General features: G+C 42.8%; 1 protein-coding gene across 2 annotated transcripts in view; it reads left to right on the top strand.

Annotated features, from left to right (window-relative positions):
• Positions 1 to 11,826, top strand: part of trpm2 (transient receptor potential cation channel, subfamily M, member 2) — a 178,453-nt gene extending 166,627 nt beyond the window's left edge. For both annotated transcript variants that reach the window (XM_087988956.1, XM_087988957.1), the window contains 2 exons: positions 10,772 to 10,873; positions 11,380 to 11,826. In XM_087988956.1, coding sequence (XP_087845082.1) covers positions 10,772 to 10,873; positions 11,380 to 11,559 — 282 coding nt within the window. In that variant the 3' untranslated portion in view covers positions 11,560 to 11,826. The remainder of the gene's footprint in view (positions 1 to 10,771; positions 10,874 to 11,379) is intronic.
• The last annotated feature ends 6,305 nt before the right edge of the window (positions 11,827 to 18,131 follow it).

The raw sequence follows: 18,131 nt of genomic DNA, 5'->3' as shown, positions 1-18,131 counted from the left end.
GTGCAGAGGAGATTCACCTGGACATTATCTGGGATGATAAGTCTCAGAAATGAGGGGAGATTGGATAGGCTGGATTTGCTTTCCTTGGAATAGAGGAGGCTGTGGGGAGATCTGGTTAGGTATACAAAATTGTGAGAGCCATGATCTGATAGATCGTGTGTCTTTTCCTCATGACAAATGTGTCTCAGATTAGAGGGCACAAATTTAAGGTGAGGAGTAAGTCATTTATGAAGGAGAACTGCAAAATATTTTTTTTCATTCAAAGGGTCGTTGCTATGGACCAGGCCAGACTCCTCAAAACATTTTTAAGCCAGTAGTTTAGACCGTACCTTTGCTATTTGTTTTAGCTAAGTGTATAGTGGATATTATACACTTAGTGAATTTGACTGCCCAGTTTTAAACAACCAGAATTTATTTACAAAGTTATGGATTGAAACTCTAAGAACAGAAAATAGAATACCGGATAACTTATCCTATCCAAACCCAACTTAATGTTCCAATCTGAAAATACTTGCAGCAGTCCCAATACACATATCCCTTAGCACAAAGAGTAAAAATGGCACTAACCACTTACAGGTTGTGAAATCAGAAGATTAGAAGGAGAGAGAGAAGATCCCACACCCTTTTCCACACACGGCTACCCCCGTACTGGAGCGGCACGGTGGCTCAGTGGTTAGCAATGCTGCCTCACAGCACCAGGGTCCTAGGTTCAATTCCAACCTCGGGCGACTGTGTGGAGTTTGCACATTCTCCCCGTGTCTGCGTGGGTTTCCTCCGGGTGCTCCGGTTTCCTCCCACAGTCACAAAGATGTGCATGTCAGGTGAATTGGCCATGCTAAATTGCCCATTGTGTTAGGTGCATTAGTCAGAGGGGGGTGGGTTGCTCTTCAGAGGGACAGTGTGGACTTGTTGGGCTGAAGGGCCTGTTTCCACACTGTAGGTAATCTAATCTAATCTAAAGTTCTGAACTGAATCAAAGAAAACCTCTAGTCTAAATGAAGGCTAGCTACGCAGCTACCTGGCCACTCCCCTGTGATTATACCATTTTCTTTAGACATGAAAGTCTTAGGTTGGAGGTATTATCTATTAGGGTAAACAAAAGGGCCCCAATAAAACATTCAAACGCAGCCTAGTTGGAGCCTGGCCAGTTACCCTTCCCCCCACCCAGAAATAAAAACTCAAGGGCATAGTAACCTTGTAAAAGGAACCAGTATTGTGACACCACCCCCCTTTTAAAAAAAATGAAACATCAATATCCAAAAATGACTTCATTTTTCAAAACCCTTAAAAATAAAACAAAATTGGTTAGTACTTTAACACATATATACCTTCACTAACTATAGACATGCACAACTACATTCGGATTCAGGGTCTAGATTAGAGTGGTGCTGGAAAAGCACAGCAGGTCAGGCAGCATCCAAGGAGCAGAAAAATGTTCTCCCACCACCGAACACCTCCGTTTCTCATTCGAGTCTCAACAATCACATTTTCTCAACCTGCCTCATGCACAATTTTCAAACAGAATAGCTGTAGTAACAAGTTCCGTTTAAAACATCTGGCACTTTTGTCCTTAAATTTCTCCACAAGCTTCAGTGGATTATGAACGGTGTATATGATTGTCTCAGATGCATGTAAACACTGAAATGTTGTGCTGCCAACACCAGACTTAAAGTCTCTTTCTCAACTGTTGAATACTTCTGATGGACATTCAACTTCCTGGAGAAATACTCCATAGGTCTTTCTGTCTTCTCATTGTCTTTTTGAAGGAGCGCAGCACCGACACCACATCACTTGCATCGATAGCCACTTTGAAAGGCTTTGTATAAATAGGTGTGGCTAATACTGGACAGTGGTTAACAGAGCTTTCAGGTTGTCAAATGTCTCTGACAGTCCACTATCCTCTAAAACTTCTTCCCTTTCTTTAGCAATTCAGTGAGTGGAGCAGCCACAATGCTAAAATTTGGCACAAACTTTCGATAAAATCCATTTAATCCCAGAAACCATAGCACTGCTCTTTTTGTCGACGGTATGGGAAATTTCCCCAATTACTTTCGTTTTTGCATCCTGTGGGGCCATTTGTCCAATATATGACCCAGGAAGGTGATTTGGGCTTTGGCAAATTCACTTTTAGCTAGATTTACCTCTAGGACTGCCTTCCGACGTCGATCGAACAAATCCGATAAATGTTGTAAATGTTCCTTTCATGAGTGACTAAAAATCACCAGGTCATCGATGTACACAACATAGTTGGGTAATCCGGCAATGACCTTATTGGTTAGTCTCTTAAATATGGGCAGAACATTTTTCATACCAAATGGAATGACTTTAAACTGATACAGTCCATTTGGCATTACAAAAGCTGAAATTGCCTTTGATTAGATTACTTACAGTGTGGAAACAGGCCCTTCGGCCCAACAAGTCCACACCGCCCCGCCAAAGCGCAACCCACCCATACCCCTACATTTACCCCTTACCTAACACTATGGGCAATTTAGCATAGCCACTTCACCTAACCTGCACATCTTTGGACTGTGGGAGGAAACCGGAGCATCCGGAGGAAACCCACGCAGACACGGGGAGAACGTGTAAACTCCACACACAGTCAGTCGCCTGAGGCGGGAATTGAACCCGGGTCTCTGGCACTGTGAGGTAGCAGTGCTAACCACTGTGCCACCGTGCTGCCCACTTTGCTGTCTCTGACAGAGGTACCTGCCAGTCCAGCTTAGAAATGTAAGTTGCTTGTCCCACTTTTTCAACACAGTCTTCCAACCACAGAATTGGATTTGCATCCATCTTTGTAATGGCATTGACTTTGCAATAGTCCACACATAACCATTGAGTACCATCTGGCTTTGGCACCAATACTATGAGTGAGCTCCAGTCACTGTAACTCACTCCGATTTTGCCATCTTGGAGCATGCACTCTATCTTCTTCTGAACCTGTGTCAACTTTAGAGGGTAATGCCTATCAAGATGTTATTAATCAGAACAGCATCCCCTATATCTGCATCATGCACAATTAGGTTAGTACTTCCCAGTTTATCCCCATGTGATAGTAATAACTCTTCCAGGTCATTTTGATTTTTCTCAGGAAGGTTACTCAATACTTTATCCCAATTTTTGACAATTCCTCATTGTCCAATTTAATTTGAGGAATGTCCAATTCAGAATCCTCTGAACTTGATTCTTCCTCCTGTGTTGTAATCATTAACACCTTCTCCCCCTCTTGCTTCCCTTCCCTATCAAAATATCCTTTTAAGCATATTCAAATGACACACTCGGTGAGATTTCATCATTCTAGAGTCCCTACCAAATAGTTCACCTCACTCAATTTCCTTTCGATTTGATAAGATCCACTAAACCTTACTTTTAAAGGTTTACCTATTACTGGAAGTAACACTAATGCCGTATCCCCAATGGCAAAATTGGGTATTATTGATCTCTTATCCATTTCCTATTTCATTGCATGCAGCAATACTTTTAAATGCTGTCTAGCCAACTCCTCAGCTCTATTTAATCGTTCTCTAAACTTTGGCACATAGTGTGGTGTCTGAATTCTGACTTACTAACTGCTCCTTAATCAATTTTAATGGTCCTCTCACTTCATGCCCAAAACCTAATTCAAACGGACTGAATTTGTTGATTCATTTGGTGCATCTCTGATCGCACAAAGCACAAACATCTGGATAGTCCTGACGATAAGCCCTCAACAAGGTCTTTAGTGTTTGATCCCACCTTTCTTGCATTCCATGCAATTCTGGATTGTATACAGTAGATTTGAATTGTTTTATACCGAAGCTGTCCATAACTTCCTTGAATAGTTTGGATGTGAAGTTTAATCCTTGATCTGACAGTATCTCTACTGGCAGTCCATATCTCATTTAAAAAATGGAGTTATTCCTCTACAATCCTTTTAGCTATGATATTGCGTAATGGGAGAGCCTCTGGAAATCTCGTCAGTACATCCAGTATTGTTAACAAATATTGATTCCTACTTTTTGCTGGAGGTGGGTGACTTACACAATCAATTAAGACTCTTGTAAAACATTCCTGAAATGCTGGAAAAGGTACTAAAGATGCAGGTTTACCTTTGGTTATCACCTGTGGCTTCCCAATTACCTGATATGTATGACATGTCTAGCAAAATTCAACTATATCCTTGTGCAGTCCAGGCCAGTAAAAATGTCTCTATATTTTAGCCTGTGTTTTCCTCACCCCTAAATGATCTCCAAGTGGTAGGTCATGCACCACTCGCAGCACCTCCTTCCTATACACCACTGGCAAAACAATTTGATGAATTTCTGCCCATTTCTCATCTGCTTGAATACGTGATCATCTCCATTTCCTTATTTAGACATCATTTTTCAGGTAATAATATATAGGGATACTTTCAGACTTCTTCTTTGCACATGCCTTTTGATACAACTGTTTTAAATTTTCATCATTCTGCTGCAACTCAATGAGTTTTGCAGGGATAAAGATATTTGCACAATTATTTATTTGCTACTGTTTTGTGTCAAATATCTGATCGAACACAGTCTCTGCGAATGCAACTTCAGCTTCCAGTACCCTTTGATCGCTCCTCCAACTGGTTCCCATGGGAGACTGGTGAGCAAGGTTAGATCTCATGGAATACAGGGAGAACTAGCCATTTGGATACAGAACTGGCTCAAAGGTAGAAGACAGAAGATGGTGTGGAGGGTTGTTTTTCAGACTGGAGGCCTGTGACCAGTGGATTGCCACAAGGATCGGTGCTGGGCCCTCTACTTTTTTTCATTTACATAAATGATTTGGATGCAAGCATAAGAGGTACAGTTAGTAAGTTTGCAGATGACACCAGAATTGGAGGTGTAGTGGACAGCGAAGAGGGTTACCTCAGATTACAACAGGATCTGGACCAGATGGGCCAATGGGCTGAGAAGTGGCAGATGGAGTTTAATTCAGATAAATGCGAGGTGCTGCATTTTGGGAAAGCAAATCTTAGCAGGACTTATACACTTAATGGTAAGGTCCTAGGGAGTGTTGCTGAACAAAGAGACCTTGGAGTGCAGGTTCATAGCTCCTTGAAAGTGGAGTCGCAGGTAGACAGGATAGTGAAAAAGGCGTCTGGTATGCTTTCCTTTATTGGTCAGAGTATTGAGTACAGGAGTTGGGAGGTCATGTTGCCACTGTACAGGACATTGGTTAGGCCACTGTTAGAATATTGCCTGCAATTCTGGTCTCCTTCCTATCGGAAAGATGTTGTGAAACTTGAAAGGATTCAGAAAAGATTTACAAGGATGTTGTCAGGGTTGGAGGATCAGAACTACAGGGAGAGGCTGAACAGGCTGGGGCTGTTTTCCTTGGACCAACGGAGGCTGAGGGGTGACTTTATAGAGGTTTACAAAATTATGAGGAGCATGGATAGGATAAATAGACAAAGTCTTTTCCCTGGGGTTGGGGAGTCCAGAACTAGCGGGTGAGAGGGGAAAATTATAAAAGAGGTCTAAGAGATAACGTTTTCACTCAGAGGGTGGTACATGTATGGAATGAGCTGCCAGAGGATGTGGTGGAGGCTGGTGCAATAACAACATTTAAGAGGCATTTGAATGGGTATATGAATAGGAAGGGTTTGGAGGGATATGGGTCGGGTGCTGGCAGGTGGGACTAGATTGGATTGGGATATCTGGTCAGCATGGACAGGTTGGACTGAAGAGTCTGTTTCCATGCTGTACATCTCTATGACTCTATTACTCTGTGATCTCATTACTACACAATGAGGGAAGATTCCCGGATCAGAATACTTCATTGCTTTAGTTGCCTAAGTTTCCACTGGCTTTTCAACTACAGTAGGCAGCATGCCGACTAGTGAATCAGCTATATCATTCACAAGGACGAATTGTATTCCTGGAACTGAGAGTTTGTCCAATACTCCTACCACAATTTCTCCACTCTTCTCTGGACACTCTAATCTTACATAAACGAGCGCTTTTTGTCTCACCATGAATTCCTGTCACCTGTACCTTTTCTGGCAATAGCCCTTCAGGAATACATAGTCCTTCAGCATCACAGACTGAGAGGATCCTGTGTCCCTTAATATTGTAACCTCCTGGCCTATGGGAATAAACTTTACCTTTGAGCAGATCCAGCACTTCCTCCTTAACCAACCTCCCATCAGACTGTACGCTCTCATGCAGCTTTCCAGCTTCCACTGTGTTTTCTGGTGCCATTCTCACAAAACTTCCAGGCTTATCCTGCCTGGCTTCTTCCTGGCTCACCAACATTGTGATTTCATATGGCCTACTTTATTACAATCAAAACACCAGAGCTTTTTATCTTCTTTATCCCCTTCAAGGGTTTCTTTTTTACCCTGTGGTGAGCTTTCCTGATGATCTGAACTGAGATCTACCTTTCCCTTTCCTCAGGAGGGTTTCTCTTTTCCAGGATTTTTATCCCTCATGTATTAAAATTGATTCGGGAAGCCAAACTGTGTTTTATGGACCAGCTTATAATCATCAGCCACTTCAGCTGCTAACCTTGCCATTTTACCTCCCTGCTCTTCCACATGAGTTCTCTCTATTTCTACACTAAGCTTATCACCATCACTTCAAGCTGACTTTCCATTCTCAGGGTCATTTTCTCTCTCTTTTTCTTTCTCTTCTGCTAAAGTCCTTTGTTCCTTTTTATTCTCTAGTGATTTTAATTGTCACTCAAACTGTTTCATTTCCGCTTCTAACTGAAGCTTCTTCATTTGCAACTAAAGTTTAGCTATCTCTACAGATTGTGATGGCATTTCCAGCAAGTTTAAATGCTCAGCTACTGCCACAATCATCTCATCTTTCTTCATGTTAGGAGGTAACGTCAACTCCAGCTTGTTTACTAATTCCTGCAGTTTGGTCTTATTTGCCTTTTGTAAAACCCCCAAGGTCACTTCTTCCACCTCCAGAACCTCCTTGGTGACTGGAAGAGTCTTTGCTATCCGAGGGCTGTTGAAACCAACCAAATCCACACTCGTAATAAAAGACACTAACACCTACCACTCACTGCTTAAATCCCAGACGAGCCCCCAACCAGGCTAGACCCATAAAAACATTTCTGAGTAGGTAGCCCAGACCATAACTCACAGGTTGTGAAGTCAGAAGGGCAAAACGAGAGTGACAGTCACAGAGTCATAAGGATGTACAACACAAAAGCAGACCCTTCGGTCCAACCCATCCATGCCGACCAGATATCCCAAACCATTTGACAGCACTTGGCCCATATCCCACCAAACCTTTCCTATTCATATACCCATCCAGATGCCTTTTAAATGTTGCAATTGTACCAGCCTCCATCACTTCCTCTGGCAGCCCATTCCATACATGCACCACCCTCTGTGTGAAAATGTTGCCCCTTAGATCCCTTTTATATTTTTCCCCTCTCACTCTAAACTATGCCCTCTGGTTCTGGACTCCCCCACTCCGGAGAAAATACTTAGTCTATTTACCTATCCATGCTTCTCATGATTTTATAAACCTCTATAAGGTCATCCCTTTGCCTGCGATGCTCCAGGGAAAACAGCCCCAGCCTGTTCAGCCTCTTCCTATAGCTCAAATCCTCCAACCCTGGCAACATCCTTGGAAATCTTTTCTGAACCCTTTCAAGTTTCACAACATCTTTCTGATAGGGAAAAGACCAGAATTGCATGCAATATTCCAAAAGTTGCCTAACCAACGTCCTCTACAGCTACAACATGACTTCCCAACTCCTGTACTCAATACTCTGACCAATTCATGGAATGCTTAGAGGATGGCTTTTTGGAACAGCTTGTGATAGAGCAAACAAGAGAGCAGGCTACTCTGGACCTAGTGCTATGTAATGAGCCAGACTTTATAAAAAATCTTAAAGTAAGGGAAAACGTAGGAGGCAGTGATCATGGTAGAGTTCAGCCTGCCGTTTAAAAGGGAGAAGGCAAAATCGGATGTCATGGTGTTACAGTTAAATAAAGGTAATTTCAGGAGCATGAGAGAGGAACTGGTGAAAATCGACTGGAGGCAGAGCCTAGTGGGGAAGACAGTAGAGCAACAATGGCAGGAGTTTCTGGCTGTAATTGAGGACACAGTACAGAGGTTCATCCCAGAGAAAAGAAAGATTATAGGGGGGAAGGGGGGCAGATTAGACAGCCATAGCTGACAAAGGAAGTCAGGAAATGTATCAATGAAAAAGAGAGAGCTATAATGTGGCCAAGAGCCCTGGGAAATCAGAAGATTGGGAAGACCACAAAAAAAGGATAACAAAGAAGAAATAAGGAAGGAGAGGATCAAATATGAAAGTAGGCTAGCCAGTAATATTAGAAATGATAGTAAAGTTTCTGTCAATACAAATGAAACAAACGAGGCAAAAGTAGTCATTGGGCAGCTCCAAGTTGATGCAGGAAGGCTAGTGATGGGAGATAAGGAAATAGCTGAAGAATTTAGTAAGTATTTTGCATCAGTCTTCACAGTGGAAGACATAGGTAATATCCCAACAACTAAGGAGAGTCGGGGGCAGAGGTGAGTATGGTAGCCATTACAAAAGAAAAAGTGATAGAAAAGCTAAAAGGTCTAAAGATTGACAAATCTCCTGGCCCCGATGAGCTACATCCTAGAGTTCTGAGGGAAATGGCTGAGGAAATAGCAGAGGCGTTGGTTGTGATCTTTCAAAAGTCACTGGACTCAGGGAAAGTCCCAGATGATTGGAAAATCGCTGTTGTAACCCCCTGAAGAAAGAAGGTTCAAGAAAGGATCAAGACAAAGGATGGAAAATTATAGGCTGATTAGCCTAACCTCAGTTGTTGGTAAAATTCCAGAATCCATTGTTAAGGATGATATTTCTAAATTCTTGGAAGCGCAGGGTCAGATTAGAACAAGTCAGCATGGATTTAGTAAGGAGAGGTTGTGCCTGACAAACCTGTTAGAATTCTTTGAAGAGCTAACAAGTTGGTTAAAGTGGGGAAACTCAATGGATGTTATCTCTCTAGACTTTCAAAAGGTCGTGGGAGGATGCTGAGTAAGGTGAGGGCCTTACTACTGGCATGGATTGGGGATTGGCTGTCTGACAGAAGGCAGAGAGTTGGGATAAAAGGTTCTTTTTTGGAATGGCAACTGGTGACAATAGGTGTCCTGCAGGGTTCAGTGTTGGGGCAGCAGATATTCACTTTATATATTAATGATCTGGATGAAGGGACTGGGGCATTCTGGTGAAGTTTGCCAATGATACGAAGTTAGGTGAACAGGCAGGTAGTACTGAGGAGGTGGGGAGGCTGCAGAAAGATTAGACTGTTTTGGAGAGTAGTCCAGGAAATGCCTGATGAAATGCAATGTGAGCAAATGCAAGGTCTTGCACTTTGGAAAAAAGAATATAGGCATGGACTATTTTCTAAACAGTGAGAAAATTCATAAAACCAAATTACAAAGGGATATGAGAGTGCTAGTCCAGGTATCTCTAAAGGTTAACTTGCAGATTAAGTCTGTGATTAAGAAAACAAATGTAATGTTGTCATTTACTTGAAGCGGGTTGGAATATAAAAGCAGCGATGTGCTTCTGAGACTTTATAAAGTTCTAGTTAGACCCTATTTAGAATACTGTGTCCAATTTTGGGTCACGCACCTCAGGAAGGACATACTGGCACTGGAGCGTGTCCAGCGGAGATTCACACGGATGATCCCTGGAATGGTAGCCTAACATATGATGAACAGCTGAGGATCCTGGGATTGTATTCATTAGAGTTTAGAAAGTTGGGGAGAGATCTAATAGAAACTTACAAGATAATGCATGGCTTAGAAAGGATGGATGCTGGGAAGTTGTTGCCAGTCAACAGGGAGACTATGACCTGTGGGCACAGTCTTAGAATTCGAGGGGATCAATTTAGAATGGAACTGAGAAGACATTTCTTCAGCCAGAGAGCGGTGAGCCTATGTAATTCATTGCCAAGGAGTGCAGTGGAGGCCGGGACGTTAAATGTCTTCAAGGCAGAGATTGATAAATTCTTGATTTCGCGAGGAATTAAGGGATACGGGGAGAGTGCGAGTAAGTGGAATTGAGATACCCATCAGCCATGATTAAATGGTGGAGTGGGCTCGATGTGCCGAATGGCCTTACTTCCACTCCTGTGTCTTATGGACTAATAAAGGAAAGCATACCAAAAGCCTTCTTCACTATCTTATCAACCTATACTTTCAAGGAGAGAGAGAAGACCTTGCTACCTTTCCCACACACAGCTGCCACTGAACTCACTAAAGTTCTGAACTGAATAAAAAAAACTCTAATCTAAATATAGCTAGGCCAACTAGCTTGACACTCCCCTCTGATTATACAGGTTTTTTTTGCACATGAAAACCTTAGGCAGGAGCTATTATCTGTTAGGGTAAACAACAGGGCCCCAGTAAAACTTTCAAACTCAGCCTGGTGGGAGCCTGGCAAATTACCCCCTCTCTGAAAAAAAATACTCAAGGGCAGAGTAACCTTGTAAAAAGACCAGCTTTGCGACATTGGAAAAAATATGGAATGTGCAGCCCAAAGAGACAGGTACTCTCGCAACATTTAAGAAGCATCTGGATGAGCACTTTAAATGCCAGAGCATTGTATACTTGGAGCAAGTACATGGTCAGCACAGAAATGGTGGGCCGAAGGCCTGTTTTTATTCTGTATGACTCGATAGGTGATACAGTCAGTTCTTTGCTCACCCCGTGAGCACCTTGCTTCCTTGCCTTTCTCTTTGCCCTGTAGTTGGACTTATATCCAGAGTTGATCTTCATGCTGGTGTGTCTTTCAGGTCTGTAAGGGATATGAGGATGACATCAGAAACACAGACAATGCATGGATTGAAACTGTGGTCATCAACATGCATCTGGATGATGACAATCCATTTATAAATGTGAGTTTTCTTCTGATAAAACAACTTGGTTAACTCCTTTGTTATTGTTCCAGAAATAAATTGTAGAAGCATAGTCATAGCTGCCTGTACCCTGGGATTTGCTATGTTAATGGGGGCATTCTAAAGACAGCTCTAGTGGCATGAAGACAGAGTTGAGCAATTACTGGTTGCATCAACAAGCTGCACGGAACTTGGTGAGTGCAGCCAGGGCTGCAGCAAGGCAGATAATGTGGATCTCGGTGCATTAACAGGAGGGTGCAAGAGAAAATATTTAGCCCTAACACCCTTCTGGTAAGCAGACATCAATCTGCGGCTGAGAGATGAACAGGTCTCTATTTTGATGCCTTCACGGTCGAATGACCCGCTGTGCCAGGGCACGGACATGGGTCCCTGACTTATTACGATCAGAGAGACATGGGAGTAAAGTGGCTATCACAGCTGTCCGGGACACCTACAGGGACTTGTAAATGCTCTTTTCTGTCTGTGTTACCTTCCTCTTCCTCAAGGCGATCACAAGCAGAGGTGGCTCAGGGACAAGCAGAGAGATGAAGATTCCGCTGATGGTGGAGGGGGTAGCAAAGGAGCTAGCAGTACAATGGCAGACTGTGGAGCAAGGAGACCCAGTGTGTGCGCGGTACAAAGCGTACCTGCAGGTAGTGACTGACTTTCATGGCGCCTGCTTCTAAACCGCTCACAACGATAAAGCCGGAGACCACCTTAACTGAGCCAGAGTGGTGAAGAACAAGAGACACAGACCTGACCCACTCAGCAAAGCACCAACCAGATATTGCACCTGCAAATGGGATTTGAATACAAAACTCAAACAAAGCCTGCTGATAAACGAAAGGGCACTTGATAATGGCACATTACCTTGCATGTCCTGATCCTGCAACAAGAGAGATATAGAAATCTGTTGAAACGTTGCAGAATAAAAAGAGATCTTTGTAACTTAATCTGTGTTTTTTTTTAACAGGAACTCGGTGTCACTGACTTAGCTATCACTGATGCTAACCTGCCTGTACTTACTAGGAATATCTTTACCTCCTCACCCACAGGAGCTTAAACAATTTTCAAGATGGCCACCTGGAACCAGTGGTGTGTCCCAGGGATTAGTACTGGGAACACAATTATTTACGATATATTTTCACGACTTGGGTGAGGAAAGGGAATGCACCATTGCCAAGTTTGCAGATGACGCAAAAACAGGTGGGAAAGCAAGGAGTGAGAATAGAAACACAGAGAATCAGAGCAGGAGTTTGGTCATTTGAGCCATTCAGTATAATCACGGCTGATTATCCATCCCAATAAGTTGTTTCTGCTTCTTGCCCCATATTCTTTGATCCCTTTCACCCCTGCTGACTCAAAACGTTTCAGATCACACAAAGGTTTCAATTTCAACAGAATCTATTTCAGCTCGGCTGGCAAGAGATCTGCAATCAAACCTCAGAATAGCATCCAAGCTCTCTCTCGATGGACTCTCAACAGATCTCTATCTATAGCGTAAAAGCAGTATATTTTATTGCCCTCATGTGCGTCACTTGTACACATATTTCTCGATTGCTACATGATTTAATGTTACCACCTCTAGTTGAATTCACATAAGTCAAAAGCAGATAAGCAAAGCAGTTAACAATATTCTATTGATTAGAAGAAAGACAGTCCAGTCTGAGGACAGGGGAGAAGTTAAGACAAGAACACCTCCTCCAAGGTTAGGTAAAGGTGCCTGCAGTCTTTTAATTTGCGACTTTCACTTTGATCTTTAGTCTGCCACATCTGCAAGCCCTCAGTTCGAACTTTTAAGTTAACACATATTACAAATATAACTTCTAACCATTGATTCCCCAATACTTTATTAACCCTCGTGCTATAACTAATTCCTTCTTGAAATCAATTAATCTTTTGGCCTTGAATGCTTCTGTGGTCGTAAATTCCACAGGCCTACCACTCTGGGTGAAGAATTTCTCTTCATCTCAGTCCTACCCCACATTGTTAGATTGTGATCCCTGATTCTGGGCTCCCATGCCATCAGGAACAACCTTCCTGCATCAACCCTGTACCGTCCTGTTAGAATTTTATCAATTTCTTTGAGATACTCCACCATTCTTCTAAGCTCCAGTGAATGCGGTGTGAATTGATCCAATCTCTCTTTATATGTCAGTTCTGCCATCCCAGAAAGCAGCCTGGTAAACCTTTGTTACACTTCCTCCATAGCTAGAGCTTCCTTCCTCAGATAGACATCAATACTGCGCACAGATATGCATTCTGAAGAAGGGTCACTGGACCCGAAATGTTAATTCTAATTTCTCTCCACAGATGCTGCCAAACCTGCTGAGCTTTTCCAGCAATTTCTGTTTTTATTACAAATACGCCAAGTATGGTTTCACCAAGGCCTTGTACAATTGCGGCAAGACATGCCTGCAGTTCAGGCAGCATCCGAGGAGCAGAAAAATCGACGTTTCAGGCAAAAGCCCTTCACCAGAAATGGGCTTTTGCCTGAAATGTCGATTTTCCTGCTCCTCAGATGCTGCCTGAACTGCTGTGCTTTTCCAGCATCACTCTATTCTGGAATCTGGTTTCCAGCATCTACAGTCATTGTTTTACCCTGCAAGACATGCCTGCTCCTGGACACGAATCTTCTCCCTATGAAGGCCAACATATCATTTTCCAGCATTACCACTTACTGCACCTGTACACTGAACTGCAGTGATTGGTGCACAAGGAAACCCAGATCTCATTGCACATTCCCTACCTTTCAATTTATAGCCATTTAAATAATCTGCCTTCAAAATAATCTGCTTCCAAAGTAGATAATCTCACCTTTATCCATATTATACGGCATTTGCCCACTCAGTTCATCCAAATCAAACTGAATCAACTCTGCATCCTCCTCATAGCTTTGTGACGTCTGTACATTTTGTGATATATTTAGTTCCCTTATCTAATCCACTCAATCCAATCCACTACCACACAATTCCATACACTTTAATTTTGCACATTAATCTCTAGTGTGGGACTTTGTCGAATGCCTTCTGAAAATCTAAATAACTGCACAACCGCACTTTCCCCTGCATCACCTCTGTGAGTTACACTCTTGAAGAATTTCAGTAGATTTGTCAAGTACATTAAACCTTAATCAATTCATGCTGACACAAAGAGGCTACAAGAGGGATATAGACAGGTTAAGGGAGTGAGCAAAAACTGGACGGGAGGATGACGGAGTGGTGAAATGTGAGATTATGCACCTTTACAGGTCGAATAGAGGAGCTGAATATTATTTAAATGGAGAAATACTGCAAGACATTACAGAACAGAGGGAGTTGGGAATCATCATTCATAAACCACAAAAAAACTAGGTGAATTGGCTATGCTAAATTGCCCATAGTATTAGGTGCATGAGTCAGAGGGAAATGGGTCTGGGTGGGTTTCTCTTTGGAAGGTCTGTGTGGACTGGTTGGGCCGAAGGGCCTGTTTCCACAGTCTGGGGAATCTAATCTAATCTAAACTCAGCAGATAATAGAGGAGTCAAATAGCCTTCACTTCATTGGAAATTGGGTAAGGACGTTTTGCTTAAATTGTACAAGGCACTGGTCAGACCACAGCTGGATTACTGTGAACAGTTTTGGCCCCTTATCTAAGGAGAGATGTATTGCCATTGGAGGTAGTCTGGAAAAGGTTGACTCGGCTGATATTGGATATGGAGGGAATTTCTTATGTGGAATTTCTTACACCAGGCTGAATAACAACCATTCAGCACAATTCACTTTACCATTCTTAAGCCAATTTTGGTTGAATCCATCAGACACTGACCTTCCTATTTCCATTAATCTAAATCAATCATTTGTATGCACTTCTGGACTCCACATTATAAAAAGGCTGAGGCTGCACATGAAAGGGTACAGAGGAGATTAACCAGGATATTGTCTGGCCTGAACAGTTTCAGTAATGAAGAGAGATTAGACAGACTGGAGGAGCACAGGAGATTGTGAAGAGGACACGATTGAGATGTATAAAATTATGAGGGATATAGGGTGGACAGGAAGAAATTTCTCCCCTTGGAGGGATCAGTGACCAGGGGCGTAGATTTAAGGGAAGGGGCAGAAGGTTTAGAAGAAATGGGAAGTAAAAGCTTTTCACCCAGAGGATAGTGGAAATCAGAACTCACTGCATGTAATTGTGGAAGATGCAGAAACCCTCATAACATTTAGATGGTGTACTTGCAATCCTGAGTATCAGGCCAAGTGAGAGAAAATGGGATAGAAGAATTAGGTGGTTGTTTTTAATCAGCTCAGACAGTGGGCTGAAGAGTCTTTTCTCATTATTGTAGATGTCTACGACTCTATATTATTCAGCCATAAGAACACATTCTTCCAAAAGTATCACAACCTGCTGCATCTCTTGTTCGTTCCATAGTCCTGGCACCATCAGCTAATGGGAAGAGCTTATCTTTGTCATGACTTAACTGGCAGGAGTGTGCCGAGAATCAAGGGGGTTGGCTTAGCTCATTTAGCTGTACACTTTATGATGCAGAGTGGGTTCAATTCGTGCATCAGCTGAGTTTACCACGCTGAATTCTCCTTCTCAACTGTTCCCCCCAACTGGGGTGTGGTGATCTTCAGGTTAAACCATCACCAGTCATCTCTCCACTGAAAGAGCAACTCTATGCACTGGTAAGACTATGGTTGAACATTTTGTCCCACCTTTCCACAAGCTATCATAGAGTTTGATGTGTAAATCCCCAATGAGACTGTCCAGAAGGTCAATTGATCTGACTGACTCAGGACAAAGGCAATTCATTTCAAATAGTTACTTATTATAAACACATTAAAATTACAGATACAGCAGAGATATTAAAGGATCCCTAATGTACACTCTACAATTCAAACTATAGTTAAAAATAGTGGCACTGGAAAAGCATAGCATGTCAAGCAGCATCCAAGGAGCAGGAAAGTCAATGTTTCGGGCATAAGTCCTTCATCAGGAATGTGGAGGGGGAAGGAGGATGAGAGATAAATAGGGAATGGGGGAGGGGCTGGGGGAAAGGTAGGGGGGAAGGCGATAGGTGGATGCTGGTGATAGATGAGTGGGAAGGGTGCAGCAGATAGCTGGAAAGGAAGATGGATAGGTAGGACAGGTCCAGAGAGCAGTCCTGGGTTGGAGGGTTGGATCATGGATGAGGTGGGGGAAGGGGAGGTTCGGAAACTAGTGAAGTCGTTGATGCCGTGTGGTTGAAGGGTCCCAAGGGAGAGGATGGCACGTTCTTCCTCCAGTTGGCAGATGGCTTTGATTTAAACAATATCCCATTAATTCCCAAATAAACACACATTCATTAGCAATTAAGACAATTAACACAACAGACAGATGGTTTGACACAGGTATTATGGATGGAGAATAAATAGACGGAGTAGAATTCCAAAAATAATCAGATCACAAGAGTGGGTTAAATAGTCTTCTAATGGTTCTTTTGAATTCAACGATGATGACACACTGTTGAAAAAGGTGAGAGCTGTTCTTTGGTTTGAGAGTTGATTAGGAAAACATAGCTAAGAATGTGCAGCACTGTTTTTCTCTCTTGCTTGGGTTGTGAGCATTGCTGACAAGAACAGCATTTGTTTCCCACCCCTGGAGGTTAGGTGCATTAGTCAGGGGTAAATATAGGGTAGAGGAATGGGTCTGGCTGGGTTACTTGTGGGAGGGTCACTGTGGACTTGTTGGGCCGAAGGGCCTGTTTCCACACTGTAGGATTCTAGTTCTAATTCTAATTTAATTAGCCTTAAGCTTAGTGATTTGGCCACTTAAGGAGGTTGTTAAGAGTCAATCACATTGCCATTGGTCTGGAGTCATAGAGACCAGCAGATTACTTTCCCTAAATGATAGGAGTGAACCCAATGGGTTTTTTACAAGAAAAGCAAACATGGTCACTATTAGACTAGCTTTTCATTCCATATTTTATTGGATTCAAATTCCACCTGCTGCCATATTAGTCAACCTCCAGTTTTCTGGCACCTCACCTGTGACTATCGATGATACAAATCTCATCAAGAGGCCCAGAAATCACTTCCCGAACATCCCACAGAGTTCTGGAGTACACCTGATCAGATCCTGAGGATTTGTCCACCTTTATGCATTTTAAAGCATCCAGCACCTTCTCTATAATATGGACATTTTTCGAGATGTCACCATCTATTTCCCCACGTACTATATCTTCCATGTCCTTCGCCACAGTGAACACTGATACAAAATGCTCGTTTAGAGTCAGCCCCTTCTCCTGCAGCTCCACAAAATGGCTGCCTTGCTGATCTTTGAGGGGCCTTGTTCTCTCCTTAGTTACCCTTTTGTCCTTCATATATTTATAAAATCCCTTTGGATTCTCCTTAACCCTATGTGCCAAAGCTATCTCATGTGCCCTTTCCACCCTCCTGATTTCCCTCTTAAGTATACTCCTACCGCCTTTATACTCTTCTAAGGATAGACTTGATCTCTGCTGTCCATATCTGACACACGCTTCTTTCTTTTTCTGAAACTAAACCTCAACTTCCCTCAGCATCCAGCATTCTCTACATCTATCAGCCTTTCCTTTCACTCTGACAGAAATATATTGTCTCTGGACTCTTGTTATTTCATTTTTAAAGACTTCCCATTTTCCAGCTGTCCCTTTACCTGCGAACATATGCCCCCCAAACAACTTTTGAAAGTTCTTGCCTTCCTCCAATTTAGAACTTCAACTTTTACTTCAGTCTATCCTTTTCCATCTCCATTTTAAAACTAATAAAATATGGCCCAAAGTGCTCCCCCACTGACACTTCAGTCACCTGCCCTGCCTTATTTCTCAAGGTTAAAAATCACACAACACCATGGACATTCAGCCCCGGATCTTCTGGTGACCATCCTCCAAGGCAGACTTCAGGATACACAACAACGCAGAGTAGTCGAGTAGAGGCTGATTGCCAAGTTCAGTACCCATGAGGATGGACTCAACCGGGTTCATGTCACACTACAGGTGACCACCCCATCAACACACACACACACACACACTCTCTCTCATACATACTGACAAACTCATGCAGACCCTCTCTCATACACAAGCTCTCTCTCAGATTCACACACCCCTCACACTCATGTACACAATGTACCAAGCATGCACATACGCAAACATAAACTCTCACACTCTCTCACACACACTCTCCCTCACATGCACGCATGCGTGCACACGCACACACACACACACACATACACACAAGTCTATGGGGTGAATTTGCAT

Source organism: Chiloscyllium plagiosum, unplaced genomic scaffold, assembly GCF_037043375.1.
Source record: "Chiloscyllium plagiosum isolate Xiang-an unplaced genomic scaffold, Cpla_swu_hap1 HiC_scaffold_7, whole genome shotgun sequence".
Lineage (NCBI taxonomy): Eukaryota > Metazoa > Chordata > Chondrichthyes > Orectolobiformes > Hemiscylliidae > Chiloscyllium > Chiloscyllium plagiosum.
This window is presented reverse-complemented; position numbering and strand designations above follow the sequence as displayed.